At 32.4% G+C, this 12,225-nt stretch overlaps 1 protein-coding gene across 6 annotated transcripts in view; it reads right to left on the bottom strand.

Annotated features, from left to right (window-relative positions):
• Window positions 1-12,225, bottom strand: part of VPS13A (vacuolar protein sorting 13 homolog A) — a 236,902-nt gene that overhangs the window by 185,780 nt on the left and 38,897 nt on the right. For all 6 annotated transcript variants that reach the window (XM_082694455.1, XM_082694452.1, XM_082694453.1 and 3 more), the window contains exons 13-17: window positions 11,096-11,267; window positions 9,401-9,463; window positions 8,759-8,888; window positions 7,831-7,925; window positions 7,316-7,458 (exon numbers count right to left, since the gene is read on the bottom strand). In XM_082694455.1, coding sequence (XP_082550581.1) covers window positions 7,316-7,458; window positions 7,831-7,925; window positions 8,759-8,888; window positions 9,401-9,463; window positions 11,096-11,267 — 603 coding nt within the window. The remainder of the gene's footprint in view (window positions 1-7,315; window positions 7,459-7,830; window positions 7,926-8,758; window positions 8,889-9,400; window positions 9,464-11,095; window positions 11,268-12,225) is intronic.

Raw genomic sequence — 12,225 nt, 5'->3', positions numbered from 1 at the left:
ACTCAAAATTCATTTGTTGGAATGATAATGTCCATTGTGATGATATCTGGGGCCTTAGGTCATGAGGGCTATGGGATTAGAGGTCTTATAAAAGAGACCCTACAGAGAGCCCTAGCCCCTTCCATCTCATGAGGACACTGCAAGAAACTTGCAGTAGGAAATTTGAAAGAGGCCTTTTAGCAGAACCTGGCAGTGCTTGCACCCTGATGTTAAACCACCAGCTTTCAGAACTGTGAGAATTAAATTTTAGTTATTTATAATATCAGTTTGTTATGTTATCATTGTAGCCCAAATGAAGTAAGATAGGAGTTTTGTTCTTAAAATAATGTGGTCAAGTGTTTTCACCTGCTTACAGTTCCCTAAGGAATCAGTGCAGAGAGTGACCTCTATTTTGTTCTCTGATCATGCAGGAAGAGGTAACATATGTCCAAAAAATCAAAGAAATGGACTAATGATATCTGTCTGGAGAAGGGAAAGTGGACAGGGAAAATACCAGCCAGATCCCAATGCCCAGGAATGATGAGGGAAAAGGCTCAGAAAGGCCACATGTAAATCATGGAAGCCGGAGTGCAACAAACGTGCTGAGAACCCAATATACACACAGAAAAGACCTGATCAGAGCCTGGACATGCACCTCTAATGGATCTGGAAGCTACCTGCAAGCAGAAGGTGAATGCCAAGCCAGAGATGTAGGAAACCTGGCAGAGTTCTGAAGTGCCACAGCTCAAAGCCAAGTACAAGGACTAGAGAGTATTTCTCAGTTTTGGTTTCAAGAATTTAAGGAAATGTCATTTCACTGTGTGATCACTGAAATAATGGAACAGATACTTCAGTAATCACAAATGACAAAGAATAGAGTCTTCTCAAAAATAGTTTGGAAAATTCATTGGACTCATTTGCAAGGGCTGCTTAATAAATTATTACAAACAGAGGGTCTTAAAACAAGAACTTATTCTCTCACAAATACAGAGGCCAGAGGTCTGAAATCTGTTGGTTCCTTCTGGAGGCTCAGAGGAATAATATGTTCCATGATTTTCTACAAGAATGGGGTCAATATCAGGAATCCTTGGATAAGCCGGCCTAAACATATATCATGCTTATCACTATCACCTCACTGGCATTCTTCTCTCCCTCCAAAATCATAAACAAGAGAAGGATGTTCACTTTCAACACTGTTCTACAAGTTCTGGCCAAAGCAATTAGCCAGGAAAAAGAAATTAAAGGTACCTACTTGGAAAGGAAAAAGTGAAAATCTATTCATAGATGACATCACTCTACATACTTTTAATACTTTAACAACACAGGGGTTGGAGCAATGACAGTCTGCAAGGTTAAAAATCCACATATAACTTTTGTCTCCCCAAATTCCTAATAGCCTATGAGAAGGCTATTGATGAGAAAGCTAACCGGTAGCAGTAACAGTCAATGACACACACTTTGTGGTATGTTTTATGCTGTATTCTTACAATAGAGAAAAAAAATCTTTTTTAAATCGTAAGGGAGAGAAAAGACATTTGCAATACTGTAAAACAAAAACAAAAACCATAGATAAATGAACCCATGCAATTCAAACCCATGTTGTTCAGGGATCAAAGGTATACAGAAAATCCCAAAGGATCCACAAAAAAAAAAAAAAAAAAGAGTTACTAATTTAGCAAAGTTACAAGGCACAAGATGAACATGTCAAAATCAACTACGCTGCCATACATCTACAATGAATAAACTGAAGAGGAAATTGACACAATTCCATCACATTAACATCCAAAAATATTTAACCAGAAAAGGACTTGAACACTGGACAAAATAATGCTGGAAGAAACATAGAAAGACCTAAATAAATGGAAGGATATCTATACTCATTGACTGGAAAACCTACTACCGTTATGATAGCAATACTACTGAAAACAATCTATACATATAATATAATCCCTTTCAAATTCAAAGCAGCTTTTGTGTGAAAAGGCAAATCCTCAAATTCATATGGATTTGCAAAGGATCCAAATATCCAAAATATTCTTGAAAAAGTACAACAAGATGGAAGACTTGCACTTTCCAATTTCAAATTTTACTACAAAGCTACAGTAATCAAAGCAGTGTGGAACTGACATATGCATAGACAGAATGAGTCTATAGAATGGAAGGAAATAGAATTTAGAGTCCAGAAATAAAGCCATACATTTCTGGCCAACGGATTTTCAAGAAGGGTAATAAGATCATTCAATGAAGAAAAATAATTTCTTAAGCAAGTGGTCTCAGGACACCTGGATATCCACATACAAGTGAATAAAATTGTATTCACTATCCATACCATTTACAAAACTTAACTCATTGTGGATAGTAAACCTAAACATAAGAGTTGAAACAATAATACACTTAGAAAATATAGGAATAGATTTCCATAATCTTGGGTTAGGCAAACCTTCTTAGATACTATACCAAAATTATATAGGCAAGCTTTCTTAAGATATTATATCAAAAGCATAAGCAATGACAGAAAAATAACTCAGATAAAATCTATTCCATCAAAATTAAAAACAGTGCATGAAAGGACATTATCAAGAAAACGTGAGGACAAGCTAAAGAATGGAAGTAAAGATCATGTATCTACAGTCTAGCATACATAAAGTATTTTTACAACTCAACAAAAAGAATAACCCAATTTTTAAAAAGGACCCAGTGAAGATGTATATAGTCAACACCCATAGGAAAAGATGCTGAATATCAATAGACATTAAGGCAATACAAAAAAACACAATGAGAAAACACATTTCACACCCACAAGAATAGCTATTATTTAAAGGCACAAAGAAGAAAATAAGTGTTGGGAAGAAGGAAAATCTGAAATCCTTGTACACTGCTAATGGAAATGTAAAATGGTTCAGCTCTATGAAAAACACATTGGCCCCTCCTCAAAAAGTTAAAAAAAGAATTATGCTATGACTCAAAAAATTCCATTCCTAGGTACACAGAAAAATAATGTGTATTCAAATTCACACCCTTGAATGTTCACTATGTGTTATCACAATAGCCAAAAGTAGAAAGAACTCAAATTTCCATAGAACAAATGAATAGAATAAACAAAATGTGGTAAATACATACAATGGAGTATTATGCAGCCTTAAAAAGGAATTAAATTCTGATATACACAACAACACAGATGAGCCTTGAAAACATTATGCTAGGTAAAATAAACCAGACACAAGAGGTCACGTAATGTATGATTCCATTTTATGACACATCAAAAAACAAAGCAGACTCATGTCCTCCAAGGGCCATGAGGAGGGGAGTGATTCTTAATGAGTATGGCATTTCATTTTATCGTAATATTTTGACTAGATAAGGGTGGTGATTATTCAACATTATGAATATATTAAATCTCATTGAATTGTGGTCTTTAGAAAGATTAATTTTATGATGTCAGTTTTACTCCAATAAAGAAAAGTCATTAAAATACAATTAATGAATTAGCAAATGCATATATTCCCTAAAGAAAATTCCCAAATCACTATCATACTGGTTAAAGATACTTGAAAAAGCAAAGTAACCTAAGCCTAAAGCAAGAAAAATTTTAAAAATATAAAGGTTAGAGAATAAATTAATAAAACAGAGAATGGAATATAGCAAAAACAAAACCAAACTTTTTTTTTTGAAAATAAGAATAACAAAATTTAACTAGTCTATGAAATAAGAGCAAAGACTCAAAAAAATTAAATATTTTAAAAAATAAATTATTACCAACCTCACAGAAAGAAGATTACATGGTAATACTGCAAACAACTATATTAAAACAAATTATACCACGTAAATACTTAAGTGAAATGGACAAATTCCTGAAAAGAAACTGAACTGGGGGGAGGGGAGACAGAAAAATGTCAATAGACCTAAGGACACATACAGATTAATAATTTAAAAGCTCAGGCCCCAGTGACATTACTGGTGAATTCTACAACCAAACATTTAATGAAGACTCAATAACAATTCTTTACAAACTATTCCAAAGAGGAGGGAATACTTCCCAACTAATTTTATAAGGATGGTATCATCCTAATACAAAAAGCAAACAAGGCCATCACAAAAAAACAATAGACCAGTATTCTCTTATGAACACAGACATAAAAATCCTCACCAACAAACCAAATCCAGCTGTATGTAAAAAAGATTAAACATACAGTCAAAAGAATACACCATTATTTTATCATGTGAGAAACTAATTAAGGTGAATACACCATAAATCAAAAGAATAAAGAACGAAAAATACACAATCATCTTAAGGGACATAGAAAACGCATTTGATGAAATCTAACAAACTTTCATGCCAAGAAAAACAACAACAATAACAACATTTAAAAAAACCCGAAAACTCAACAAATTAGGAATAGAATGAGATTTCTTAAAACTGATAAAAGACACCTATGAAAAACCCACATTTAACATCATATTCACTTCTCAAGGTAAAAAACTAGAAAAAGATAACCTTTCTGGCCACTTCCATTCAACATGGTACTGAAGGCTCAAATAAGAGCAATTAAGAAATGAAAGAGAAGGTGTCCACACTGGAAATACAGATGTAAAACTATCTTTATTTGCAGATGCAATGCTCATGTATGCAGAAAAGCCTAAGGAATTTAATAAAAACTATTGAAGTAATTATATCAAGATTGCAGGGTAACAGATCATTATACAAAAATCAATTGTATTTCTACACACCTGTAATCAACAATCCAAAAATGAAATTAAGAACATGATGCCACTTGTAAGCATTGATGAGGATCAGGACCCATTGCCCCCAAAATATGGCACCGTGGTATACTATTTTTAAATTGAAGGAGTACAAGAAAACAGCAGAAGCAGAAAGGTCACTCTGATATTCCTCTACCCTTCCCCCTAATAGATTCTAAAACCTTCACGTAATAGGTGCCCCCCCATAGCTAGAGGAAAAAAGCATCCTTATCTCTAAAGACAAAGATAAACTGCGAAGAGTCCTAATAAACAGGGCTTGCTAAGTTTCCCCAGTCTACCATACTTACCTTATACTACTTGACTTATCATATTCCTCCCCAACTATACACTCTTCATCAAACCTAACATACTCTAGTCTAACTGGTTCTTTGGATCTTCATTTCATTAGAAAGATTCTTTTGTTAAACTTCTATTAAATAAATCTGTACACTTCTCCCTTGTTAACCTGTCTGTCAGATTTAATTTTCAGATGCAGCCAGGCACTCAAAAGGGGTTGTGGAAAATTCTTTCCCCCCATACAGCATCAAAAACAATAAAACACATACGAATATACTTAACAAAAACAATACAAAACTTGTACTCTGAAAACTATGAAACACTGTTGAAATTAATGAAGATCTAAATAACTGGAAAGGCATCCAATATTCATGCATTTTAAAACAATACCTTTTAAATGTCAGTACCCAAAATTGATCTACAGATTCAACAAAATCCTTATCAAATCTAAGCTGAAACTTTTTGCAAAAATGGATACAAAAAAATTCAAGAATATCAGAAGAGCTAAAATCATCTTGAAAAAGAAAACAAAACTGGAGGATAAACTTTCTGATTTCAAATTTTACTACAAAGTTATAGTAATAAACACAGGGTCCTACTGGCAGAAAGTTGTAAAGATCAATGGGAATAGAAAAAAGTCCAGAAATAAATTCTTACATTTATGGTAAACTATTTGATGAAGGTATCAAGATCATTCAATGCAAAATAAGGTTTTGCAACAAATGTTGCTAAGACAAATTAATAATCTCATGCAAAAGAATCAAGTTGAACCCGAAACTCACACCATACATAAATATTAACTCAAAATGGGTCATAAACCTAATTTAAGAAAGAAAAATGTAAAATTCTCATAAGAATACACAGGAATTTATCTTGTGTCCTTGAGTTAGGCGAAGACTTCTTGAGTCTTCACCGCAACAACTACAAAAAATAAACTGGACCTTCATCAAAACCAAAAATATCTGGCATAGAATACCACCAAAAAACTGAGAAGAAACAATGAATGAGAGAAAACAATTAAGACTTTCTTATGAAATAAAAGATTCTCATCAACAATATATAGAGAACTTTTAATAACTCTTAAAACTGAATGAAAAGACAACTCAATTTAAAAATGTACAAAGTAAGTTACTATACATTTATCTAAAGAATAAATATAGAAGAAACCAATAAGCACAAGAAAAGATGCTCAATACTGTTAGCTATCAGGGAAATGCAAATTAAAACAACAATGAAATACCAGTTCACACCTTTTAGGATGGCTGTAATTCAAAAGGACAGCTAAGTGTTGTCAAGGATATCGATTAGTAAGAAATCTCATACACTGCTGGTGTGAATATACAATGATGCAGCTCTTTGGAAATCAATCTGGCAATTCCTCCTCAAAACTTAAATACAGAGTTGCCATATGAGGAAATAATTCTGCTCTTAAGTGCATACCCAAGAAAATTTAAGCTTTATTGTCCATACAAAATATTGTCTGTAAATATCCAGAGCAACATTATTCATAACAGTCAAAAAACAGAAACAAACCAAATATTCATCATCTGATGAATGGGCAAACACAATGTGGTATATCCCTACAGTGGGATCTTACCGTGCAAAAGAAAAAAATAAAATACTAATTCACACTATACCATAAATGAACCTTGAAAATATCATGCTAAGTTAAAGAAGCTGGACAAAAAAGGCCACACATTACATGATTCCACTTATATGAAATGCCTCCAACAAACAAATTCTTAGAAACAAAAAGTAAATTCGTGTTGCCATACACTGGGGAGAAAGGAGAATGGAGAGTGACTGCGAAAAAGCTTAAAGGTATAGGATTTCTTTTTTTAGGGTATCAAAATGTACTAGAATTAAGATAATGGTAATTATTGCACAACTCTATAAATATACCATTGTGAATTTGGTATAGGACACCAGAAGTGTGATAAACAACTGAGTTGTACACTTTAAATGGATGAAATACATGGTATATTAATTATATCTCAATAAAACTATTTTTAAAAACAAAAGAAATAAAGATATTCCCAGATAAAAACCAAACTGTTGATGCGGTTTCGTTTATGTAGGGTGACTGCTGGCATTTCTGTTTTATCTTCAGTGTCCCTCTACATTTCCTTAGCATAGAGTTTTCTACTGAACCAGTATTTTTAATAATTCCAAAATTTAAGTTCCTAAAAATACGTAAGGATACATCACCATAGTACTCTTACAAAATACTGTAAGACTATAATCTAACTTCCCACCTTATGATGAAATGTTTACTTACCAGTAAAAGAAAAATACTTACTTAATGGCTTGTGCTCCCGGTCTTTGCACAATCAAAGTGCTAAATTCTTCCACTACAATATCTAACAGTTCAGGTGTCCCTCGTTTTTCTCTTAGAACAACAGACATACTTTTCAAGTGAACAAAGAACTTCATGGCTTCAAACTAGAATATAGTGAAAAAAATAAAATGAAATTTATATATGAATTTTATATGTATGTGTGTGTATCTATATATATCGATATATATAGATACACACACACATATATATATAAAAGACAACAAATACTCTTCTTCACAGCTTATTCTTTCCAACAACCAAAAAAAAATACTTTAAAAACAACCCTTTATATATTAAAGAATCACCATATGAACACTAAAAAGGGCAATTTTTATTCATACCTTGGAAATTAAAATAAATATAATATGGACCAACTAGACAAAGCTCACAGAGTAGTCAGTAACATTTCTGAAAAAATTAAAAATAGGCATATCTACCATTAAAGTCTAAGATATAAAGGCAAGAAAACATCTTACTGTTTTTGGCAAGGTTGGATCAACTGCTGTTTCACTATAGCCAATTGCTTCATAGAGTAAAGCTTTTTCTTCAGATGTCAACATTTCTTCAAGAACTATAATCATAAAGAAGTGTTTTGTATTCTTAACTGGTAAGATAAAACTAACCCATAATTTAGCTGCTTTTAACAAACTGGCAAAATTAACTCTCTTCTTATACTTTTAAGAAACTTTTAAAAGAACTTTTATTTAAAAAAAAAAAAAAAAGAAAAAAGTGATAATCACTGAATGTTAGGATATCACTGGCAATTTTAGAAGGATTATTCTCCAAAAACATAAACTACTAAATACGTAAATTTCGCAATAGAAATTTCAAAGTATTTGGATTAAGGAAGCTCACAAAATACCTGTATTAAGTACTTAGTGCTATTCTGCTAAGCAACATACTTAGCATACAAAGTAAGCAGTACTAATATTATAATTTCCCATTTTACAGATGATTAATAGAGGTTTTGAGAATTTAAATAATTTGTCTGGGCTACACAGCTAGCAAGTGACTGATCTAGGATATAAACTTAAGCCCCTATGTCTCCAAAGCTATGATCTTAAACATTTAGTAAGGAAACAAAAATCTCTCCAAGAAACAATTTCAACAAAAATTTACAATGGTTTATACCCTTGGGAATTTACAAATTTATTAAATCCTGAGCATAAAGCTCTTTTGTAAACATTAAGATAAAAAATTTAATTTTTATTTGACATATACAAGGACAATGTTTTAATAGTAATTTTATAGATAAGAATACATTACATATAATATGTATATATGGTCATAATGTTTATTTTAGTTAGAAAATTTTCTGCAAAACTTTATTTTCGCAACTGATGATTAGCTGCACTAAATTAACCTAATGATTAACTGCCCTACTGCAAAATGAAATGGACCTACTTCCAGGCTTAACATCTGGTTGTTCTTTACTTTTTGGTTCTGACCAACTCCACAGCCAGCTAAACCATCCTTTGTTTTCCTCTGAATCTTTTGCTCCTTCCCTGAAAATCCTATATCCAGCTTTCTTTACCTAAAATGAATAAATTTTCAAATAAATAACAAATTATTCTTTATTTAGCAATCTAAAGAGAAAGAAAAATGACATCTACAAAATTAAACTATTCCAGTGAAAAAATGTTAACAATATACAAACAGACAACCAAACAAAGTAAAGCAACAGAAGTCAAACATAATTTAGGATTTCCAGGTAGAGAGCACTACTGGCTTACAAGTCACCATAATCACACCACCAACTCCCCCCAAAGATTGGATTTTCACCTTTTTATGAACTCAGTGTTTGATAATTATTTAGCAAGAATTATTTACCCAAATTACTTAGCAAGAATTTTTCCTCCAGAGGACCTAATTCAAATGTATGGAACAAAATATCAAGTTAATTTTTCTTATAGCACAAAGAAGCAACTTTGAACCCCTTTTAGGAAACAGCATATTATAGCCGAACACTAATAATATCACTGCATCTGTTAAATCTACATGGAATCTAGATTTATTTTTATTGATTGAAAGATAATCTGGGATTACCTCCACTTCTGCCTGTTGTCTTGATATAGTTATATTAAATACATCCAAGGTCTTTTCCAACTCCTTAAAATATAAACAAAAGTGTGTTTAAATGAATAATTTCATATAGTCAATAGAAAGAGAAAAATGATAAAATTTTCATTTATAATCTAACAAACTGCTGCAGTAAGGAAAGACATAAAAGGAAACAAAACACAGATCAACCATCAACATAATACTGCTTTTAAATTCTGAGAAGCAGTGCTTACATAGGTCAGCTTAGAAATTAGTAATGATGGAGTAACTTTCCTAAAGAAATCATACAGGTCATGCATATAGGTGTCATATTGAGATTTACAGACCCATACTAAAAGATACCATATAGGCATTGTTTAAAATGACTTTTATTTGGGTTCTAACTACAACTGAGAATAAACACATTAGTGTCACTTTCAACTAAAAATGTAATTCTAAATCCTTCATATTATAAGCACAGTTGGTGTGTCATCTTTAATATATTCCAAATAGATCTAGATACACTTAAAACTTGTTTTGAAATTCTGTACTTTCTAAAGCTTTTATGGCTACTGAGTAAAGTAACGGAGATAAACTAAATCTTTCATCATATTACATTATTCCCATGATTACTTTTTTTTTTTAGAGCTGCATGCTAAAATCTTTTTTCCCATAACAGAAGCAACCATGATCTGTTATTATCTAGAAAACAATTTACTCAGAGTTCTACTATTCAGTAGACTTGGAGGATTCAGGTTAAGATCAAAAAAGGTCCCCCCTCAAAAAAAAAAAATTTAAGGAAATCTGTAACCATCCCAAAAGACTCTCAACCCAAGCATTCCTAACAGTCTAGGTCTGCAGAAAGTCTCTTACCTCAAACATAAAAATAAAAGTCAATTTTTAGGGAGCTCCTAATTGAAAACTGGCCTAGATTCAGAATGGTTGAATTTTAAGAGACTATCTCCCCACAGTTTCCCTAAACTAAACATCATCCATCCATAAAACAATCCCTTCTAGAATATAACATAATGCTAACAGATAAGGCCAGTATTTAGGGAATTCTCAAGACAGATAATGAAGTGTAGAGTTGCTGGTAAAGACTAGAAATGCCCAAGAATGAAGAGAAAAGGGATTCTGTATGGGTAGAAAATCCAGGAAAGTTCATATAAGAGATGTGACTTACGTAGAGCTTGAGGAGTGAGTAAAACTGGAATAAACAGAGATGAGGAAAGACAGAGAGGACCTGGCTACAAGTATAAGCACAGTATATACAAAAGACAAGAAATTCATCTAATCACTGCCATCAGATGGGAACAGGGGAAATGGAATGATTACAGGTAGTATAAGGCTGTGAAACTGACACAGAAAGACTGGAATCAATATAGCAAATGCTTTTTAGGTTTTGAGGTTAAAAAAATCATAATGTGAGGCTTCAAGTTACTTTTTTGCATGAACTCAAATCTCTCCAGATTGAGAATAATCTCAAATGATCTCACTTACATATGGTATCTTAAAAAAATAAAAACCAAAAACCTGAGCTCATAGATCTGGAGAGTATCACCAGAGTTTCTATCACCCAACTGAAATGAAGAACAGGAGTACGAAAAAGTCTAACTGAAAGCGAATGGTCCAGTCAAAATTTAAACAAATTATGAGGAATTATGTAGTAGAAAATATTCAATAATTTCGAAATATGCTGACCTCCAAAGAGATGAGAATTTCACCAGCTGGCTTCTTAGTTGTTATCTTTTTTTTATACAGTTCTTTATACTGCTTCATTTTTTGCCTGTGTTCTCTAATATGCTTCCATGACCACATCCGTAACCGGGGGCAGACATTCACTTCAAGAATACCATGTATAGCATAAGCCCACCTAGTGAGAAAACAAAAACAAAACCCCACACTTGACACCATTCAAGCCAACAGTATGAAATACAAAACTGCTTCTACTCTAAAACAGCATACAGAGTACAGAGACTATGGACCAAGCACTTCATTTTTCCCAGCCCTGTTTGTACTAAGACTACAGTAATTATTAATCTTACCTCTTAAAAACAAGCAAAATCACTGAATTGTGTTACAAAAAATATAGCTCTACAGAAAGACCATTGAAGTACTACTTGGCAAATAGCACTTTAGTCACCTGAACAGTAATTAAAGGTCAACTGAAAGAGTAATTGCAACTTCTAGAAAACAAGAGCTTCATAAATGGAATAACAAGACTTCTGAATGAGTAAAATCATACCCTCATTTTCAACTTTAATCACATAGGTTTAAAATATCTAATGCAAAAGCTTGCATTTTTTTTCAAAAAAAAGACATTGCCAAACACAAACTAGGATATAGTTTCTAATAATCCTAAAAATACAGTTAATTGATGGTATTATCCTATCTCCATTTTTGTTTTTTTTTTAAATCCGCTAAATCAATTTTATTAACATAATAAGCAAAAGCCATAAATCAAATGACAATCTTTAACTGCCCTTAAAGAGTATCTTAAAAAATTATTCTTAAAGTCAATAAATTCACTCTTAAACTATATTTTATAAATCTTTTTTTTTTTTTAAGATTTTATTTATTTATTTGACAGAGAGAAATCACAAGTACACTGAGAGGCAGGCAGAGAGAGAGAGAGAGAAGGAAGCAGGCTCCCTGCTGAGCAGAGAGCCCGACGCGGGACTCGATCCCAGGACCCTGAGATCATGACCTGAGCCGAAGGCAGCGGCTTAACCCACTGAGCCACCCAGGCGCCCCTATATTTTATAAATCTTAAATTTTTTTAGATCAAGCAATTCTACTTCTGGGTATTTATCTTAAGAAAATGAAAATAC

Source organism: Mustela nivalis (genome assembly GCF_964662115.1).
Source record: "Mustela nivalis genome assembly, chromosome: 13".
NCBI classification, from domain to species: Eukaryota; Metazoa; Chordata; class Mammalia; order Carnivora; family Mustelidae; genus Mustela; species Mustela nivalis.
Note: the sequence above shows the minus strand (reverse complement) of the source record. Positions and strands in the feature narration are given on the sequence as shown.